We start from the raw sequence: 15,582 nt of genomic DNA, 5'->3' as shown, positions 1-15,582 counted from the left end.
TATGAAAAAACTTCTTATCAATATATTATCATTCCATTCCACCTTGCCAGCAACAAAGCATATTGTCGTAAGCGTAGTATAAAAAAAGAAGAAAGAGTTGAACATGATTTCAAGTTCTCGCATTTGTTACCAAGAGTTCGATAGATGTAATCAATGACAAGATTAGTAATTAGCCTTAACTACAGTTTGTTGATAAGCTAAATTATAATAATTACCATTTTCTTTGCAGTGCATGCAAATAAAAGATGTTCCTTCGCTATCGGAACAGAAGTAAGATTACGTAGTGATTATTTAATCAACAAATCGCAGTACAAACGTGTTTGTACACAAGACATAATGCATATTGAGGTTACTGACCTGACTACAATCTATTTACAATAGCCGTTGTATTGAAAAGATATATCGATTTATTAACCATCTCACCATAGATGCTGTATGCGTTAATACTCGATATACATATAATAATACATTCAACACTAGTCCTCTCCACTAATAATTGATTATTAGTAGACTTCATAAATGAAAGTAATTTAACAATATTAAAGGATGTAATAGTAGCAGCAAGTCGATAGAATTCGTAGCGAAACATTATTCCAAATGTAAACTACGAAATATACAACAATATGCTGGAATTACATAAAATCATTCAAAATACATATGTAGTAGACACCCACACATCCAATTCCTACGGTGTTTCGCAAGCAACCTGTGAAAACCAATTCACTACACGTACTGTATAGTAATTTCATTAATATTACACGGCATCGTTATAATGTAATGCGTACTCGTGCTCACAAAGATTCACAATTACGTCTTTTGCAAAAAGTATTAAAACCTGTGCGACATCCTTTCAAGCTGCTGCTTCTTCCACAACTGTGCTTTCAGGCGTAGCAATTTCAGTTACGCTTGAATCTTTCTCAGTCTTTTCCATGACTGTATGCAAAGATTTAGGAGGAATAATATTTTGATCATCTATAGTAACCTTCATCGAATCGTTAGCGTATATTTCTTTTATTGGATCCGACGTAACAACTTGCGAGTCCACGATTGTATCGATATCAACGTCTGTAACATTTTTTCTTTCGTCTTCGATCACAGTATTCGTTATTGCACTTAAATCTTCATTTTTCTCCGTTTCTTCAAGTTGCACAGTCTGTTCGTCGATCAACGTACTATCAAACTGCTCCGATATAGTTTTTTGTTCGTCTTGCACCAAATTATCTTTGACCTCTTGGTCAGTTTGTTGCATATTACCGGGTTGATTCATTTGTTGTTGCTGCATGCTTCTACCTCTCCCTCTACTACTCTGATGTTGATTGTCCGGTGGTGGGAGAATTGGAATAGCAGCCTTGGGCCGTCTCATTGGAGCCGACTGCTGTTGCTGTTGTTGTTGCTGTGCTGGACTGTAGTAAGTACAACCTTGCGGTTGAAACAATTCTTGCGGTGGTGGGGGACGTTGTGGCTAACAAATTACAAATGTCCATGAAAATCTAAGAATAATGAAAATAAGTATCCCTATAATCACAACTATACCTGCACCGGTGGACTGTATCCTTGATAACCTTGATAATTTGGTTGAAATGCTGGTCCGTTCGGACCGGAAACATAATTAATTATACTAGGTGGAGCCGTCTGAGGAGAAATAAACTGCGGTGGCGGTACCAAAAACGGTGGTGGAGCATAGCTAGCAGGTTGACCATTGGGTGGCAAAGGAATAACAGGTTGTGCAGCTATGGGAGCGGCTGCGGCAGCAACAGGCGCGGGTTGTTCGAAATGACCTTGTGGATATCCTATCAAATAAAGTTTACATCAAATAATATATACATACGCAGATGCACGTTCACGCAGTCTTGGCATAAAATTAGTTCTAAAGAAATACAAAAATTACGTAGATGCAAGAAAACGGTTCGCGCAATCGACCAAACAACTCTACTTTGCCTTACCTTGCGACTCTAAAACACCTCTTGAATTTCCAGCTAGGCACATGTACATAAAGTTACGCATTAATATGAAATGTGTACTACAATCGATGACCCAAAAACAGATTTTAGAAATAATGCCATAGAAAAATATTTCTAGACTCTTCTGTTACCTTGAGGAGGGAAATATCCATGTTGATTGTGTTGATTATGTTGATTATGTTGATTGTGTTGCCCGTGCTGTGTGTGTTGTGGTGTGTAATTCTGTTGTCCCGGAGTCTCAGACACGGTAGGGCGTTGCCGTAAACTGGAGTATCGTTTCGGTCTGTTAGCAGCACCGTCTTGCTGCTGTTGAATCGATTGTTGTTGCGGCGATTGTTGCTGTTGCTGTGTATGAGACTGCTGTTGCTGCATTCTTGGAGGTACTGTGCTCGATCTCTGTTGGTTAGACGACTGTCCATAAAAGTTCTCTGAAAAAGATCAATGTAGAATGTAGCATCAAATAACACATACACACACATTAAACACTTACTGTTGTGTCTTCCACTTTGGTGATACTGTGTACCATCATTAACGCTAATATGTTTCATATCGTGCGTAATTTGCTGTTCATCGTCGTTCTGTATAGTACTATTTCTTTTATTCTCAGCGGTGATTGGGCCCGCTCCACGTCCCTTTGGTTTAGTCTCAACCGTTCTATTGGTGACCATATTGTTATTAACGCTCGTCCTGAATCCTCGCCCCCGAGTTCTACTAGCTGCCAAGCTTACAGACTCTTGGACGTTCCTCTTGTTATTATCTCTTGGAGACGTTTTTGCATTAACCAACTGATCTGCATCACCACCTGCTCCAGTATTTCCATTGCTGCTTTGAGTATGCGACGAATTCTTTGTGTCCTTCTTCCAGGCTGGATTTGTAGGCTCATTAGGAGCTTTATTTTCATTTCTATAAGTTAAAATGTTCAACTAGCATTTCCAACCAAATAATATGAGTAACTTTAATTATTTTAAAAACATTACGCACGTGTGAGCATTAGATGTACTGCTAGATTTTGTATTTGGACTATCACCCTGACTTTGCAAGGGTGGAAAGTTTTGTACTTTATTCTGGGATTTGTTTTTACTACTGTACCAAGCTGATGAAATTACTGGTTCTTCTACTTGTGGGGAAGCGTTCTTATTAGTTCCTAGAGCAGGAAAATCTTCACCGCTTCTATTAAACCGTTTATTTCTGGTGGTAACATTAGTCCCTGGTTTTCCATACGCATCTTCATCTTCCCAATTACGTGTATATTTATTAGGACCACGGCTGCAGCAAATAAAATATATAAAGAAACAGATATTGTATCTTTTGACATTGGTAAAAATAAGCTTACCCATATCTTCTTCTTCTTCGAGCTCTGGGTGGGCCTTCCTCGTTCCTTATATCATATCCATAAACTGCTATCAACTCTTCATGACTCTTTGGTGCTTGCTCTTCATCGTTATATCGATCATGATCCCATCTGTCTTCTTTATCTTTCCATACTTTCTTTTCTTTGGTTTCCCTCTCATTTGGTGGCTCTGCATTATTATCTGTAACTTCATCTGCAGTTCGATCATCGTGCTCATAAAATGTTCCTTTTTTAGGAATGTACTGTGGATTCCTTCTATCTTCATCATCATCTAACTTCTTTTGAGGTTTCTCTTCTTCCTGGCCATCTCCACTCTCCCTTAGCGCACCATCTTGAGATGCACCATCTTGGGATGCACCATCCTGAGATTCAACATCAGAATCAGATGGATATACGTCACACTCTGAATCCTGGTGCCCACTGGTTTGTTCGCTGCTCTATAAAAGGAATATGCAAAAAAAGTACAAAAGTATAAAAACACACAAGTGTGGGTGTACATGGATAATAAATGCACAAAAAATTGTACTCTAGAGTGTCAATACTTTCGCATACGGATGAAATTATAACAATCGCGAGGCCAATTGCCGGTAAATCGAACACAGAAAACTTTCCCTAGTTCAGAATTATACACAGAAGTATTACAACAGTCTACTTAATCCGCTTAATCGGGTCTTTCGCCAAAATTTTGATCCAGTTAAACACGAAAGAGAAACTTGGATAAATAGAGCTCGAAACATTATAAAAATCAAGGGAAAAAAGAATGAAAATTGCATCTCTTGAAGTTCTTGAAATATCTAGCAGAAAAACGTTTTCGTATCAACTAACCTGGGTCTCCTTCGTTGCGTTCAACTCCTCGCCAGAGTCCGAGAGGTCATCGGAACCACACGATTGATTAGACTTTCGACGACGTCTCGTGTCCGACATGTTAATCTAGCTGGAAGCACAAGTTCCCGAATTATCTTACTTTCTTGCGCGAGAAACACGAACGGAACAACCGACGGCAAATGACTTTTTAAGGTCGAACTGGTCGCTGCTGTTCTGTTGGTCGCTGCGCTGCCTTTTTCCACTTGGACGAATCGAGTCCCCAATCACGATTCTCGGTCACGAATCACGAACTAAACTATCACAATGTCGAGAAGGCACACTAGGCTCGTGAAATTTTCGCTGCAAAAACGATTTCGTTGAATCTATGCTGTCAGATTGCTACTTACTCGGTAACAATGGCGGTTCTATAAACTTTCGAACGGTAAGAACTACTGAGTAGACCTCTTGGTTCGGCCTCCTGGAGAGTACTTGAGTACTCTACATGTACTGATTATGATGGTATAATGAAAGTTATACCTTCGCCTTTTCACGAATCAGCTAACATTGCTAAAGAAGGATTCCAAACTGAATGCATGAAATATGATTTAATTGACGCGGGAATGAAAATTCGGACGCCTTGTGAATGCGACTTTGTTTTAATCCATTGTTTGAATTGTATTCCTTTTGCTTACGTGATTTACACACACTGATCTCTGTAATAGAACAGTGCTTTACTTTGTTTTTTTACAGTTTATTCATGGGGATAGATGAAAATGAGGTAAACAAAACCACGTGATTCCAACAGGGTCTACCAAATGTGAGCTGTGGCTCAAACAGATACAGATACAATCGAATTTATGCAAATTACCATGACTATGAATAGTAACAAAATCTTTTGCAATTGTACATGCTCTGTATTAATAAAAAAAATTTGAAAGATATGAAATGTTGCTACTGTTGTTGCTAGATGGCGTCACTAATTAAAGGGTCAATAATTATTGCTGAAAAACGTTTTAAATAATAATAATTTCTAAATAATAAATTAACATCATATATTGTAGTAGTATGAAGCAAAGAATCGTATTAATTATGCATTTATGAAAAATAAGGGCAAATTTGGGCGTCTTCCCACCGATGGCGCCACTGGCACCAAAAACCAGTATATTTCAAGGTATAATAAAAACCTAATAAGTAAACAGATAACAAACCAGGGCTGTGTACATATTTTCAGAACCTCGTGACGACTATGAAATTGTTCTACTGCACAGACATAAACAAATTTGGCTTGAATATTTATTGATAACGTGATTAATGGTTATACGTTTTTATTTTTAACTGTTCTTCGTTGTATTATACAAAAGTGAACAACGTTGCAAAGACAGATGACCACGTATACTGTTCACGTGATATAAAATTACTCGTATTTGAACACACGTAGGGTTAGAGACTGAAAATTTCGTATTTGTAGAGTCAACATCTCGAAAAATAATTATTTAAACGAGAAGACCATGTGAAATGGTTCTCTTTTGTAAAGAATAAAATTAAAATTCCTTTGAAGGCAGTGACACGCTACAGTGCACCTATATATTTATTACGTTAGTTCTTCTTTTAAATTTCGATAGTGACAGTACCTTAGCGTTGATAAGTAGTGTCATTGTCGTATCATATTCGTAAATACTACATACGTACACATCGACTAAAAATATGGTGAAATAATTACAGTTTTATAAAAATGTGGAAATACTGTGGTCTTTGTAACGTGTTATGTTTCATTGTTGGTGTTGTATATGGACACAATTTCAGAAATTTCGATGACACGGTCCTCTTTAAAATTAATTGGCCAGGGAAAGCTAATTCCGATTTATTAGTGAGTACAAGTATCGAAGAAAATTCAAATACTTTTAAGTAATGTATTTTCTTCATGGATTAATCGTGTCTATACTTCTCATAGGAGTCTCGAACAAATGTGGAACCTTATTTTATAACAACCGCAAATAATGAAAGATATCAGTGTTTAATTCCTGATACTACTATCCAAGAGCAAGATTATAATGAACCATACAATGGACCAACTCCGATACAAATTTTATTTTTGTTATCAGATCATAACACCTGTGTCTACAGGGTACGTATTTAAAAAAATGTATCAATATCAGAACTTATCACATATAATTCCTTTGTATAAGACTATTGTAATCTATGTAGCTTGAATCTTATTGGACATATGAATTATGTCACGGAAGATTTGTACGTCAGTATCACGAGGAAAGAGATGGGAAAAAGGTAAAGACACAAGAGTATTATCTGGGTATTTTTGATAAATCTCAAGAACTAAAGCTCTTGGCAGAATATGCGAAACAAGAGGAAAATCCTAATAGGAAGAAAAATATACCTATTAAGAAAGTAGATGGAATCAATATGCCTTACGTGGAAATTGAGATGACAGATGGCACAGTTTGCAATGTCAATAACAAACCACGAAAGGTTAAAGTTCTATATGTTTGTTATCAACATGATAAACATGAACTATTTTCGGTAACTGAACCTGTCAGTTGCGAATACGAAGTTATTGTCCTTTCTCCTTTGCTATGTATTCATCCTGACTACAACCCACGAGATACAAGAGAAAATGAAATTGATTGTCTGCCAATTGATACAGCACCAAAGAAACCAAGGTCTCTTATCGCGATGGAGATAGAAAGTTTGAAACTACGACATCAGAAAGTGACGGTAAAATCACTTGTACATTCTTTATTTTTACATTATTTTTAACTATGCTTGTGTCGTATGTACATAATATTGTCATTTAAAATAAAATATGTTTTGTTATTTATTTTCTGTGTATGGCAATAATAATTTTAATGATTTATTTTAAAGACATGCAGAATGTTTTCAAATAAGAAGTTATAAATACACTGGAGTATTGTGCAATGTACTTTGTCGATATAAATCACTGTATTGTTTTTTTTTTCTATGAATTTTAAGTATTTTCACATGTAATTCGTGTACCTTGTGTAGTTATGCTATGTTATGATTTTGTTTGTAGCCTAATGTTATATAATTCAGGTTTTATTCATTTATTGTCTATATGCTTAATTTATTTTTGTTGCACAGGATGACAAGCTGCAGAAAGTCTATGCAATCTTGCATGTAGATAAGGAGGGCCAGGTCAGAATATTTTGTAATCTTGGGGTCAGGTTAAATCGCTTGATGGTTCTTGTCATTTGTCATCGTTAATGTGTTCTGTCCCTTCCTTTTCTACATATATTTGTTTCTTTTGAAACTACATATTTTCTAAAACAATGATACAATAATGTTACGAATGTTATTCATGCACTGTTATATCTTTTGTACTGCAATGTCCCTAAGCTTTACTTTAGCACGTTCAAACTTACAGCATTGTCCATGTTTATCATTGTTGCTTATCACATTGCTTCAAACAGCTACTGGATACCAACGATTGTCAAATTTATATACATATTCTAGCTTCTGATGTTATACGATGCATGTATCTCCAAAATGAATCCAAAATGTGTTGATATTAAAAATCAGTTTACATAATAGTTATTCGATGTAATGTACACTTTTATTCTTTTTGCTCTCATTAGCGGTTAAGAAGGAGTAACAATACATAGCGTTCATGGTTTTAATAAGGTCCATCGCGTTGATATTAACATCGATCATAATTGTTGCAAGTCCGTTCACTTAGCGCGTATTCTAAAGAATAATTTAATCATCAAGATTTACATCCATTTCAGGACGGCGAAGCACGCGTTAGAGTTGAAATACATCCTGTTGATGTTATCGATAAACATAATAATATCGATGATACTATAAATTCATTAGCAGATCAAGGTATCAGTCCAGCTGAAGTTAGTCCTGTGAAAAATTTTTTGAGCGGAAAAAATTGTTTACACGGAGTAAGTATCTCTTCCTTTCATAGGGTATTCTAATTATATCGAAGGAAACAACATCTGATTGATACGAACAGGGCAACGGATGGTGGAAGTACGAATTCTGTTATGGACGTTCGGTGGTTCAATATCACGTGGAACGCGATGGTACAAAAACAATAGTAAATCTCGGTAAATTCGATAAACAAAAACACTTGGATTGGATTACCAGTCATCCACATAAGAGGCCAAAGTCACCACAGCTACGGAAACAACTTTCCCATTTCTATAGCGATGGGAGCATCTGCGACAAGACTGGTAGTCCGAGACAAACCGAGGTACGTCGCATAAAACAACAAGTAAACAATTTTGTGCGCAAAAAATTCAACTTAATTAATAAGTACTTGATTTTTAGGTAAAATTAAAGTGCGTCGAAGGTCTTGCAGCCAGTCCATCGAGTGTTTCTCTGTTTCTGCTCGAGCCAAAGACATGCGAATACGTATTAGGAGTCGAATCGCCGTTGATCTGTGATATTTTAGAATACGCCGATGAAAATGGACTTCTTAGCGAGAAGTTCGAAGTAAATTTCGACAAGTTAAAGACCACCGCTTTCCACGAGTACGATGATTTGGACGAGAGGATAGCAAACGGAGACGAATAAAATAATATATTTAATTAAAGATTTATAAAGAAATGTTTTCATGGTAAATGTTTCAATATCACAGTGTTAAACAGCTGCATTTAGGCTTCAGTCTGATTAGATAGACATTACATTCTTGTAGAATTCTGCCTTGATCGATGTACAGGAGTAGTACGTTATTGTTTCACGCAAACATGACGCACATGCAAGTATTGCGATTCTTCAAACTGACTGCGCTCTTTACATATTACATTATTGTAAGACAATGTCGGTTGTAGCAATGCAAAAGGTTTTCACTCTGTAATCTTTCAGAAAAATAATAAAACCTTCTTATATTAATTTCTTTTTATCATATTCGTCTCTATCGTATTTACAGACGAGGATATTGTATGAAAGACAACAACGATAACGTTACACACATCGCATAGTTCTCGTAAGCTGATATTACCTATATATATTTGGCATTATCATTGTCCGATATTGAGACCGACGCCCACGCGAAATTGCTGTTTCGTATGGTTCAAGAGACCACTAATGACCAGCGACGACTCCGGTATCGGGTACAGTCTTTTCTCGAACACCCCACCGACGGAGGATTCCGAATTAACAATACCGCGGAACACGAGATCCGCGTACGGGATGTTGACACGATAAACGATAGTAGCTATCGAGTGATAGGTACGCGTGTTGGTCTCTAGCTCGACCCCGAGTTCTAGTTGCGGGCTGGCCTTGCGATGGTAGCATATGTGCAGGCCTGCTTCGCCGATAGTGCCAGAGAACGTGGTAGGTCCTGTGCTGTACCTAAAAGCCATGCACATGACGGTTTGCTGACCACCAGGTATCTTGGAGCCGCGAAGACACGCGATCTCCGCTCCTAACGCGATCCTCGATGTGATCGATTGGAGAAAGTGCATTACCATTGTTCCTTGTTTCCTAATTATTTGTGGATTGGCCAGAGTTATCGCCACGGTGAAATCGTTGGCGCGATACTCCAAACTGGAACTCAACGCCTTGCTCTTTTCTTTGGCGATTTGGGCCGACAGTTTGTATCTGAATCTACAACCCAAAGTGTGCACGAACGAGGCGGTTAAGTTTCCATTTGGCGATATTTCGCCAGCAGCCACAGGGTACTTTTCTTTTAGGCCCACCCTCTTCGTTCCAATGTATCTCGCGCCGAATTTGTAGCCTGACGGAGTCACGGAGCTCAGAGTGATCGAATGAGTCACCTTGAAATGTTCGCTAAGTACTTTGTTAATCGTCAGTCGCGCTCCCTCGAAGTTCTGGGGATACAGGTCCTTCACTTTTATGTGGAGATCCTCGAAGCTTCCTGGATTTCCAGGGCCTTTGTCCTGCGGTTCCTTGCACGGTACGTACTCCTCGTCGTTGGATATCACGCTTGGTTCCTCCGCTTTCTTCGCCGAAGCGTGTGCCGTGCCCATCGCAATACATTAGAGCTTCTAGTACTAGAGCTTCTTTTCTTCTTTCTTTTCGGTACTTGTTAATTTTGGGTTTCGCGCAAACACGTAAATCTAGAATGTAATTCTGATATGAGAGGGTTATCATTTCATCTCTGCCAATTTCAAACACGTACGCGCCGGCGTACTCTAAGGCGAACTGTAGTTGCCGCGTATATCCACTAGATGGCCTGTCGAGTCGAAAACTTGAACGTTTTATTCACGTTCGAGCTAAATAATTCCTTTATGACAGGTTTCGTCATTGAAATAAATTCTTCTAACATATTGCAATATCATTCGTGTATGGAAAAAACTATTTTTTATCTGTAAATGTTTGGATATTCAGTGTGAAGCATATGATACGTTTCTCGCAAGTGCTCGATCAGGCTTTCGTTCCTTTATATACGAGTTCCGAAACGATACTCTCGGAAGTGTGTGCTAGTGATGGCACAGCTGAACATTGATCGCTAACGTAGAAATTGGTGTGGCAGATCTGCTCAGTGGGTGTTGTCACGTGGTCGCTTCAAGTAGCTTGTGTTCGGCTCCCGATTGCGCGTTCAAGATCGTGGGTTCGTGCAACCTCGAATTTGCACGCCTGCACGGTCGAGTCTCTTCACGTCGCTCCTCGAACTACCGCGATTTCCAAATTGGGGGGCAAATCGAATAGGTCAGACGAGGTTAATTTGTCGCTTCCATATACAGGCACTGCAGATAAGCAGTATGCCATTTTTTTTTTTTTCTTTTTTTTAATATTTTTCAGCCCCCATTTCATCACACATTATGCCAAATGTACAATCAACAAAATAACATATAAAGATGAGAAGGAAATAGACAATGATATTTAATTTATTTTCATATTACAAAACCAATAAATACATCAACTTGAGCTTATCATTAACGCGCGAGATTTACGTAGGAATCTTCTTCTGTGTCTCGCTATTGATTTCAGAAGAGACTTGAGTGAAGAGGAGGTTCCAATTCCACACTTCGTCCGGTTCTTTCGTCAGATTCTCGGTGTACAATTTCTCAGCAAGAAGGGAAAGATTGATTCCGTTCAAAGATGTGAATGCAGAGTTTTTTACCAAGTCTGTGTCCAGCTCTTTGTACGCGGCAACCCTATTCACGTTGACTCTACAAAGTAATTAATTAAAGCGAAATAAAAGAAATCTGTAAAAAAGAAAATACATCGGAAATTAGTGCTGCACAAAACGATGCATACGTGGTTGTATTGATGTCTGATAACGCACTGTCTTCTTGTATTTCGTCTAAATCCGGTATAACTGGAATATCTACAAATGAAAAATAAAAGTAGCTCCAAGTTTAAATTCTTAAGAACGTTATGATCGACAGATAGTAATGTTCTCTTCAAAGAGGGAGCTTGAATCGCTTTTCCATTACCATACGAGTATCATTTTTTAAATAAGTTCATCATTTTAACTCTCTTTGTCTCTTCGAGCGCCATATTCCAAACGATTGTAAACAAATTCTCACCATCTACGGGTTCATCCTTCTCCGTTCCTCGAAAACGTTCCCTAAGAAATAATCTATCAGTGACTGTGGACATCTGATATAGTAATTCCATTCGCTATACTCACTGTTCGATGAAGTTCGATGTTCCTCGTGATCTAGAAACGAGAAACAGAGAAGTGAGAGACTACTACGGTTCGTTCACCGAGAGGATGAAAATCAAGGTAAACAAAACCACACGACAGCAACAATGGGAAACCACGGTTAGGCGTCAAATAGATACATACAATAGAGTCAATGTGCGCCGTAGTTTCAGGAGGAACTTGTTACACTGGCCAAAGAATACATCCTTGAACCGCGGAGCGTCGACATAAGGGACAAATGAGAATTCTGATCACGTGACCAACTGTTTACATCGTTTTCATCTCAGTGAACGAATAACTAGCCAAGCCTTCTAGATACTGTGGATTTAGACTTATCAGGGGCGCGAAGCTAATTACTTTGAGAGGTCCTTTCCTTTTCTGAAATGTTTTATGAAGAGCAAGTGTTATTATTATTATGATTTATTTATTTTCCTATTAGTTCTGTCGACGCTAATACCGAGTAAATATCGCTAATACGATTACGAGATGTTAAAGAAACTGTTCAAAATATTCTCTAATTAGAAATGTAATTTTTATTCGTTTTCTTTATCGATACCATGGTGAATTCACTCCTGACAGAATATCTTACCTCCCGCTTTTTAGTTCGTCTCCCCATCCCGTTTTCCTGGTGCGTGGAGGTACAACGGGTGGTTGTGCCGATTTTCCAGAGGATATCGATATAGGGCTTTCCAAGAGGTCATCGTCCGACTTGGAATCCTCCTGTGCAACGTTTTGCATTGATCGTCTGCCGAGACGAGGTAAAAGCTGAAAGTCCGTTGTCCACAGAATTATGTCAGGTACTGTTATGCGACAGTGATGGCTGTATACATATACTACCATCGAATGATGTAAAAGAAAAAGAAGGTAACAGATACGAGTAGAAGTCGCACGATTTACCTTCTTCGACGTGATTTCCAGATCCGCGGCCCAGTCCATAACTGTTTATCGTATTTTCAATTTACGCAGGAAGAAAACAGTTCACGTAACCCGTATGTTGACGAGTGGTAACCATAACAACAACAACTGACCGTCTCGCCTCGCCATGCGCCGTTGAGTCGACTTTGTAGCTCGTCCTGTGTCTGTATTCGCCTGTTCCCCTCTTTTCCTCAATGAGCAACGCAAGAAACGTGACTGGAAGCCTCGCCGTACATACGCGCGCCAAGCCTGAAACCGGTTTCAAACTTTCGACGCATTTCGGTAAGAGCGCGTCTATTTAAAACTTAAACAATAGAGTCTCTTCTTCTAAACCTTACATGGATCCAATGGCCTCACGGCTTTGCAAAAGATGGAGAACAAACAATTTGGCACAGTTTGATTACAAAAATTGCTTCTTTATTGGCAAAGTATTTGGTCAAAGATCCGTAATGAATATACAAATATAAAGTTTAAATAAAATTAGGACAATATGTGGAAATTATTTACATTGTATTTGAATAGACGTGCATGATCGTAGGTCTATACTTAAAAGTATCGCAAATATCAAAATAAAGAAAGAAAACTTAATCGCTAGTAGTACTTCTTATCGTCTATCTGTCTCTGGTATTCCTCGTCGTCAGGATTCGCCTCGCAGCCGTTGTCGTTGTTTGGTGGTCTCACTCTGTTGTACCTGTGAGGAAAAAGGATTCAGTGTGAGTACAGACCACCATCTTAAATTAAGATTCTTAATGTTCTAAGGTTCGTTGACTCCAAAGCGTTAATTAATATAAATACATGGTTCATTAACCTGGAAAAATCTCCCTTGCACAGTCTCCACGGTAGCACGTCGATCCTCTCGTGCAATATGGCGGATATCTCTGGACTGACGAAGTTGGGAGTCCCGGCGCCGGAACCGCGGGTCACGAGTTTCCTCCTGCGATCGTAACAGCAGTGCTGAGCGGCCGCGCTTCCGCTTTCTTGCGTCAGCAACGAACGCACGCAGTAAGCAGCTCCCGGCTTGTAGACGTCGAGCCTTTGCGAATCACCGCTCACGTCCCGCCACCTAAAGTACCGCCTCTGCCTCTCGTCCCATATCTTGTCGTCGTAAAAGATGTTGCTCGGGTATTGGCACGGACAGGCGGGCAACGAAGCCAGGCCACCTGGAACAATTTGTGGAACAGGCCCACGGGACAATAGATCTCTAGGTTGGCGCGGTTGGGGCACGTCAACGAGAAGACGAGACCCGAGAGGACCTGGATCGCGACTTGAAATGTACTCTCGGGTCTCACCGCGTTATACATATGTTCGCTAAACCTACCTAAAAAAACTTTCTCGAGCTTGTCCCTGCTGTTCAGCCATTTCTGGCAAGGGTCTTCGTTCGTAGTGTTTACGAAATTCAACTCTTTGAGGATGTCCCGGCCGTTTGCGACGGAAGCATTTCGCAAGCTTTGAAACAATTTGGTCAACAAAACGCCGAAGCTCTCGTGAAACGTTACTTGGTCGTCGATGTCCGCGTAGATGTCCGAGTAACCGTTGTCCTTGTCGATCTCTTGCTTCTTCGACGAAGTGTCCTCCCAGGAGGGCGTAATTGTACCCTCTAGTTCGATCTCGTCTTGAAGTACACGACCGCCGTAAGAATCCGTCAACTCGAACGCGGAGAGATCGCCGACGTTGTCCCTCTCCTCGTTGTTTTTACTAACATCATAGTCTTCCACCTTGGTCTCGTTGTATAACTCAAGAATCAGTCGTTCTCGCGGCTCCTCCTCGACGTCCAACACCGCATTGACGACGTCTCGATCTTTCGTGTCGTTGCGTCCTGGGGAGACCAATTTTGTCGTCAGACTCCCTCGGGAGCAGCTCGATCGGTTCTTACTACAACGACGTCGTTTCCGGTGCTTCGCGTGTCTCGTTGGGAACGTCTCCTCCTTGTCCTCGTCGTTTCTCTTATTTCCAAACGAGGGGAGGAGAGGTTTCGCGATCGTTCGTTCGATCACGATCCCTTCCACTGTTCGGCTCGAATCATCGTCGCTCGTCTATATGAACAAACAAACGAATCGATTAATTACAGCGTACTTATTGATTATTTTGGATGTTGGGGAGAACCTTAGAAATAAGACTGTATACTACTGCAACGAAAGCGAATCGGTTGATTGACTGTTGCAGAGGGAAGAGTGAGGGTTCAGGTTGAAGGTAGCGGCGCGGTCGGCACGACATCAAAAGATGCCGTGTTTGGCTCGTGGATGAGATATTAGGGATCGAGCAGGGAAAAGGGACGCAGCGGTACACTACACGCTGGAATGGAACGGAGCGGAATGGGATACGCTCAGCCATCAGGGAGACGGAACGTTTCTACTTCTGGGAAGCGTGCATTGCAAGATCATTTCCCATTCAGTGGCGTAGCAACTGCGCAAACGAAATTTCAGAGTTACATTCCGAGGAATAATCGTTACATATATTAGACATTGAGGGATCCGAAGACAACCCCCTGCCCTACCTGTACAGGAGCCGAAATGTAAAAAAAAAAGCAATCTTTTGTTCCTACCGTAATAATTTATACTCGGCAAACAAATTTAATTTCCAAGATTTGACTCTTGTTTCGACTCTAATCAATATACTCACTTGATCCTCGGCGTATACGAAAGAAGCAGTCAAGATTGATCTGAAGACTAGCATCCAGAAAATGAAAACCAATGCTCTCATGTTTATCATCGATACGGCCGTGCGTTTGTCATAATGCTTCCTTTGCTGGCGTCCGAACACGTGATATCCTCGATTGTTTTTCACTTATAGGCAATCGTTATGTTTCGCGTCGAAATGGATCGACGAAGCTGAATGATCGCCGGTGTTAACTGGACTGCTGATACCGTTTATGCTTCGTGCGGATGAGGACGATAACGACGCTGAAGCGAGAGAGAGAGAGAGAGAGAGAGAGAGAGAGAGAGAGAGAGAGAGAG

The 15,582-nt window shown here is 39.9% G+C and overlaps 5 protein-coding genes across 10 annotated transcripts in view; 1 reads left to right on the top strand and 4 right to left on the bottom strand.

Annotated features, from left to right (window-relative positions):
* Positions 1 to 2: 2 nt before the first annotated feature.
* On the bottom strand, positions 3 to 4,280 carry LOC128889885 (protein CASC3-like). 2 transcript variants are annotated; one of them, XM_054147935.1, is made up of 8 exons: positions 4,138 to 4,280; positions 3,295 to 3,749; positions 2,943 to 3,227; positions 2,452 to 2,864; positions 2,093 to 2,389; positions 1,944 to 1,976; positions 1,534 to 1,790; positions 3 to 1,462 (listed from the first exon to the last, which is right to left on the bottom strand). In XM_054147935.1, the coding sequence occupies exons 1-8, from the start codon at positions 4,234 to 4,236 to the stop codon at positions 851 to 853; spliced, it is 2,451 nt and encodes an 816-aa protein (XP_054003910.1). In that variant the 5' UTR covers positions 4,237 to 4,280; the 3' UTR covers positions 3 to 850. The 2 variants fall into 2 exon arrangements, with proteins under 2 accessions (XP_054003910.1, XP_054003911.1); XM_054147936.1 differs by lacking the exon at positions 1,944 to 1,976.
* Positions 4,281 to 5,295: 1,015 nt separating this feature from the next.
* LOC128889359 (endoplasmic reticulum lectin 1) lies at positions 5,296 to 8,724 on the top strand. 2 transcript variants are annotated; one of them, XM_054146927.1, is made up of 8 exons: positions 5,297 to 5,711; positions 5,839 to 5,983; positions 6,068 to 6,241; positions 6,322 to 6,846; positions 7,231 to 7,284; positions 7,875 to 8,036; positions 8,108 to 8,347; positions 8,425 to 8,724. In XM_054146927.1, the coding sequence occupies exons 2-8, from the start codon at positions 5,849 to 5,851 to the stop codon at positions 8,668 to 8,670; spliced, it is 1,536 nt and encodes a 511-aa protein (XP_054002902.1). In that variant the 5' UTR covers positions 5,297 to 5,711; positions 5,839 to 5,848; the 3' UTR covers positions 8,671 to 8,724. The 2 variants fall into 2 exon arrangements, with proteins under 2 accessions (XP_054002903.1, XP_054002902.1); XM_054146928.1 differs by lacking the exon at positions 7,231 to 7,284 and having other exon boundaries at positions 5,296 to 5,983.
* On the bottom strand, positions 8,719 to 10,693 carry LOC128889365 (mitochondrial import receptor subunit TOM40 homolog 1-like). The gene has a single exon (XM_054146938.1). It carries the CDS (start codon positions 10,086 to 10,088, stop codon positions 9,117 to 9,119), a length of 972 nt encoding a protein of 323 aa, XP_054002913.1. The 5' UTR covers positions 10,089 to 10,693; the 3' UTR covers positions 8,719 to 9,116.
* Positions 10,694 to 10,933: 240 nt separating this feature from the next.
* Positions 10,934 to 12,799, bottom strand: LOC128889371 (intraflagellar transport protein 43 homolog). 4 transcript variants are annotated; one of them, XM_054146943.1, is made up of 7 exons: positions 12,611 to 12,799; positions 12,303 to 12,478; positions 12,071 to 12,091; positions 11,699 to 11,728; positions 11,595 to 11,647; positions 11,323 to 11,392; positions 10,934 to 11,234 (listed from the first exon to the last, which is right to left on the bottom strand). In XM_054146943.1, exons 1-7 carry the CDS (start codon positions 12,647 to 12,649, stop codon positions 11,012 to 11,014), a joined length of 612 nt encoding a protein of 203 aa, XP_054002918.1. In that variant the 5' UTR covers positions 12,650 to 12,799; the 3' UTR covers positions 10,934 to 11,011. The 4 variants fall into 4 exon arrangements, with proteins under 4 accessions (XP_054002918.1, XP_054002920.1, XP_054002921.1 ...); XM_054146945.1 differs by having other exon boundaries at positions 11,595 to 11,635; XM_054146946.1 differs by lacking the exon at positions 12,071 to 12,091.
* Positions 12,800 to 13,053: 254 nt separating this feature from the next.
* Positions 13,054 to 15,582, bottom strand: part of LOC128889362 (uncharacterized) — a 2,752-nt gene continuing 223 nt past the window's right edge. Inside the window, exons 1-4 of the mRNA XM_054146935.1 lie at positions 15,248 to 15,582; positions 13,947 to 14,661; positions 13,437 to 13,788; positions 13,054 to 13,319 (exon numbers count right to left, since the gene is read on the bottom strand). The exon at positions 15,248 to 15,582 is cut by the window's right edge and continues 223 nt beyond it. Of these exons, the coding sequence (XP_054002910.1) occupies positions 13,220 to 13,319; positions 13,437 to 13,788; positions 13,947 to 14,661; positions 15,248 to 15,337 (1,257 nt within the window). The 5' untranslated portion in view covers positions 15,338 to 15,582 and the 3' untranslated portion in view covers positions 13,054 to 13,219. The remainder of the gene's footprint in view (positions 13,320 to 13,436; positions 13,789 to 13,946; positions 14,662 to 15,247) is intronic.

The sequence above is a fragment of the Hylaeus anthracinus genome, unplaced genomic scaffold (genome assembly GCF_026225885.1).
Source record: "Hylaeus anthracinus isolate JK02 unplaced genomic scaffold, UHH_iyHylAnth1.0_haploid 11997, whole genome shotgun sequence".
NCBI classification, from domain to species: Eukaryota; Metazoa; Arthropoda; class Insecta; order Hymenoptera; family Colletidae; genus Hylaeus; species Hylaeus anthracinus.
The sequence above is the reverse complement of the archived record's forward strand: the minus strand, read 5'-3'. Positions and strand labels throughout refer to the sequence as shown.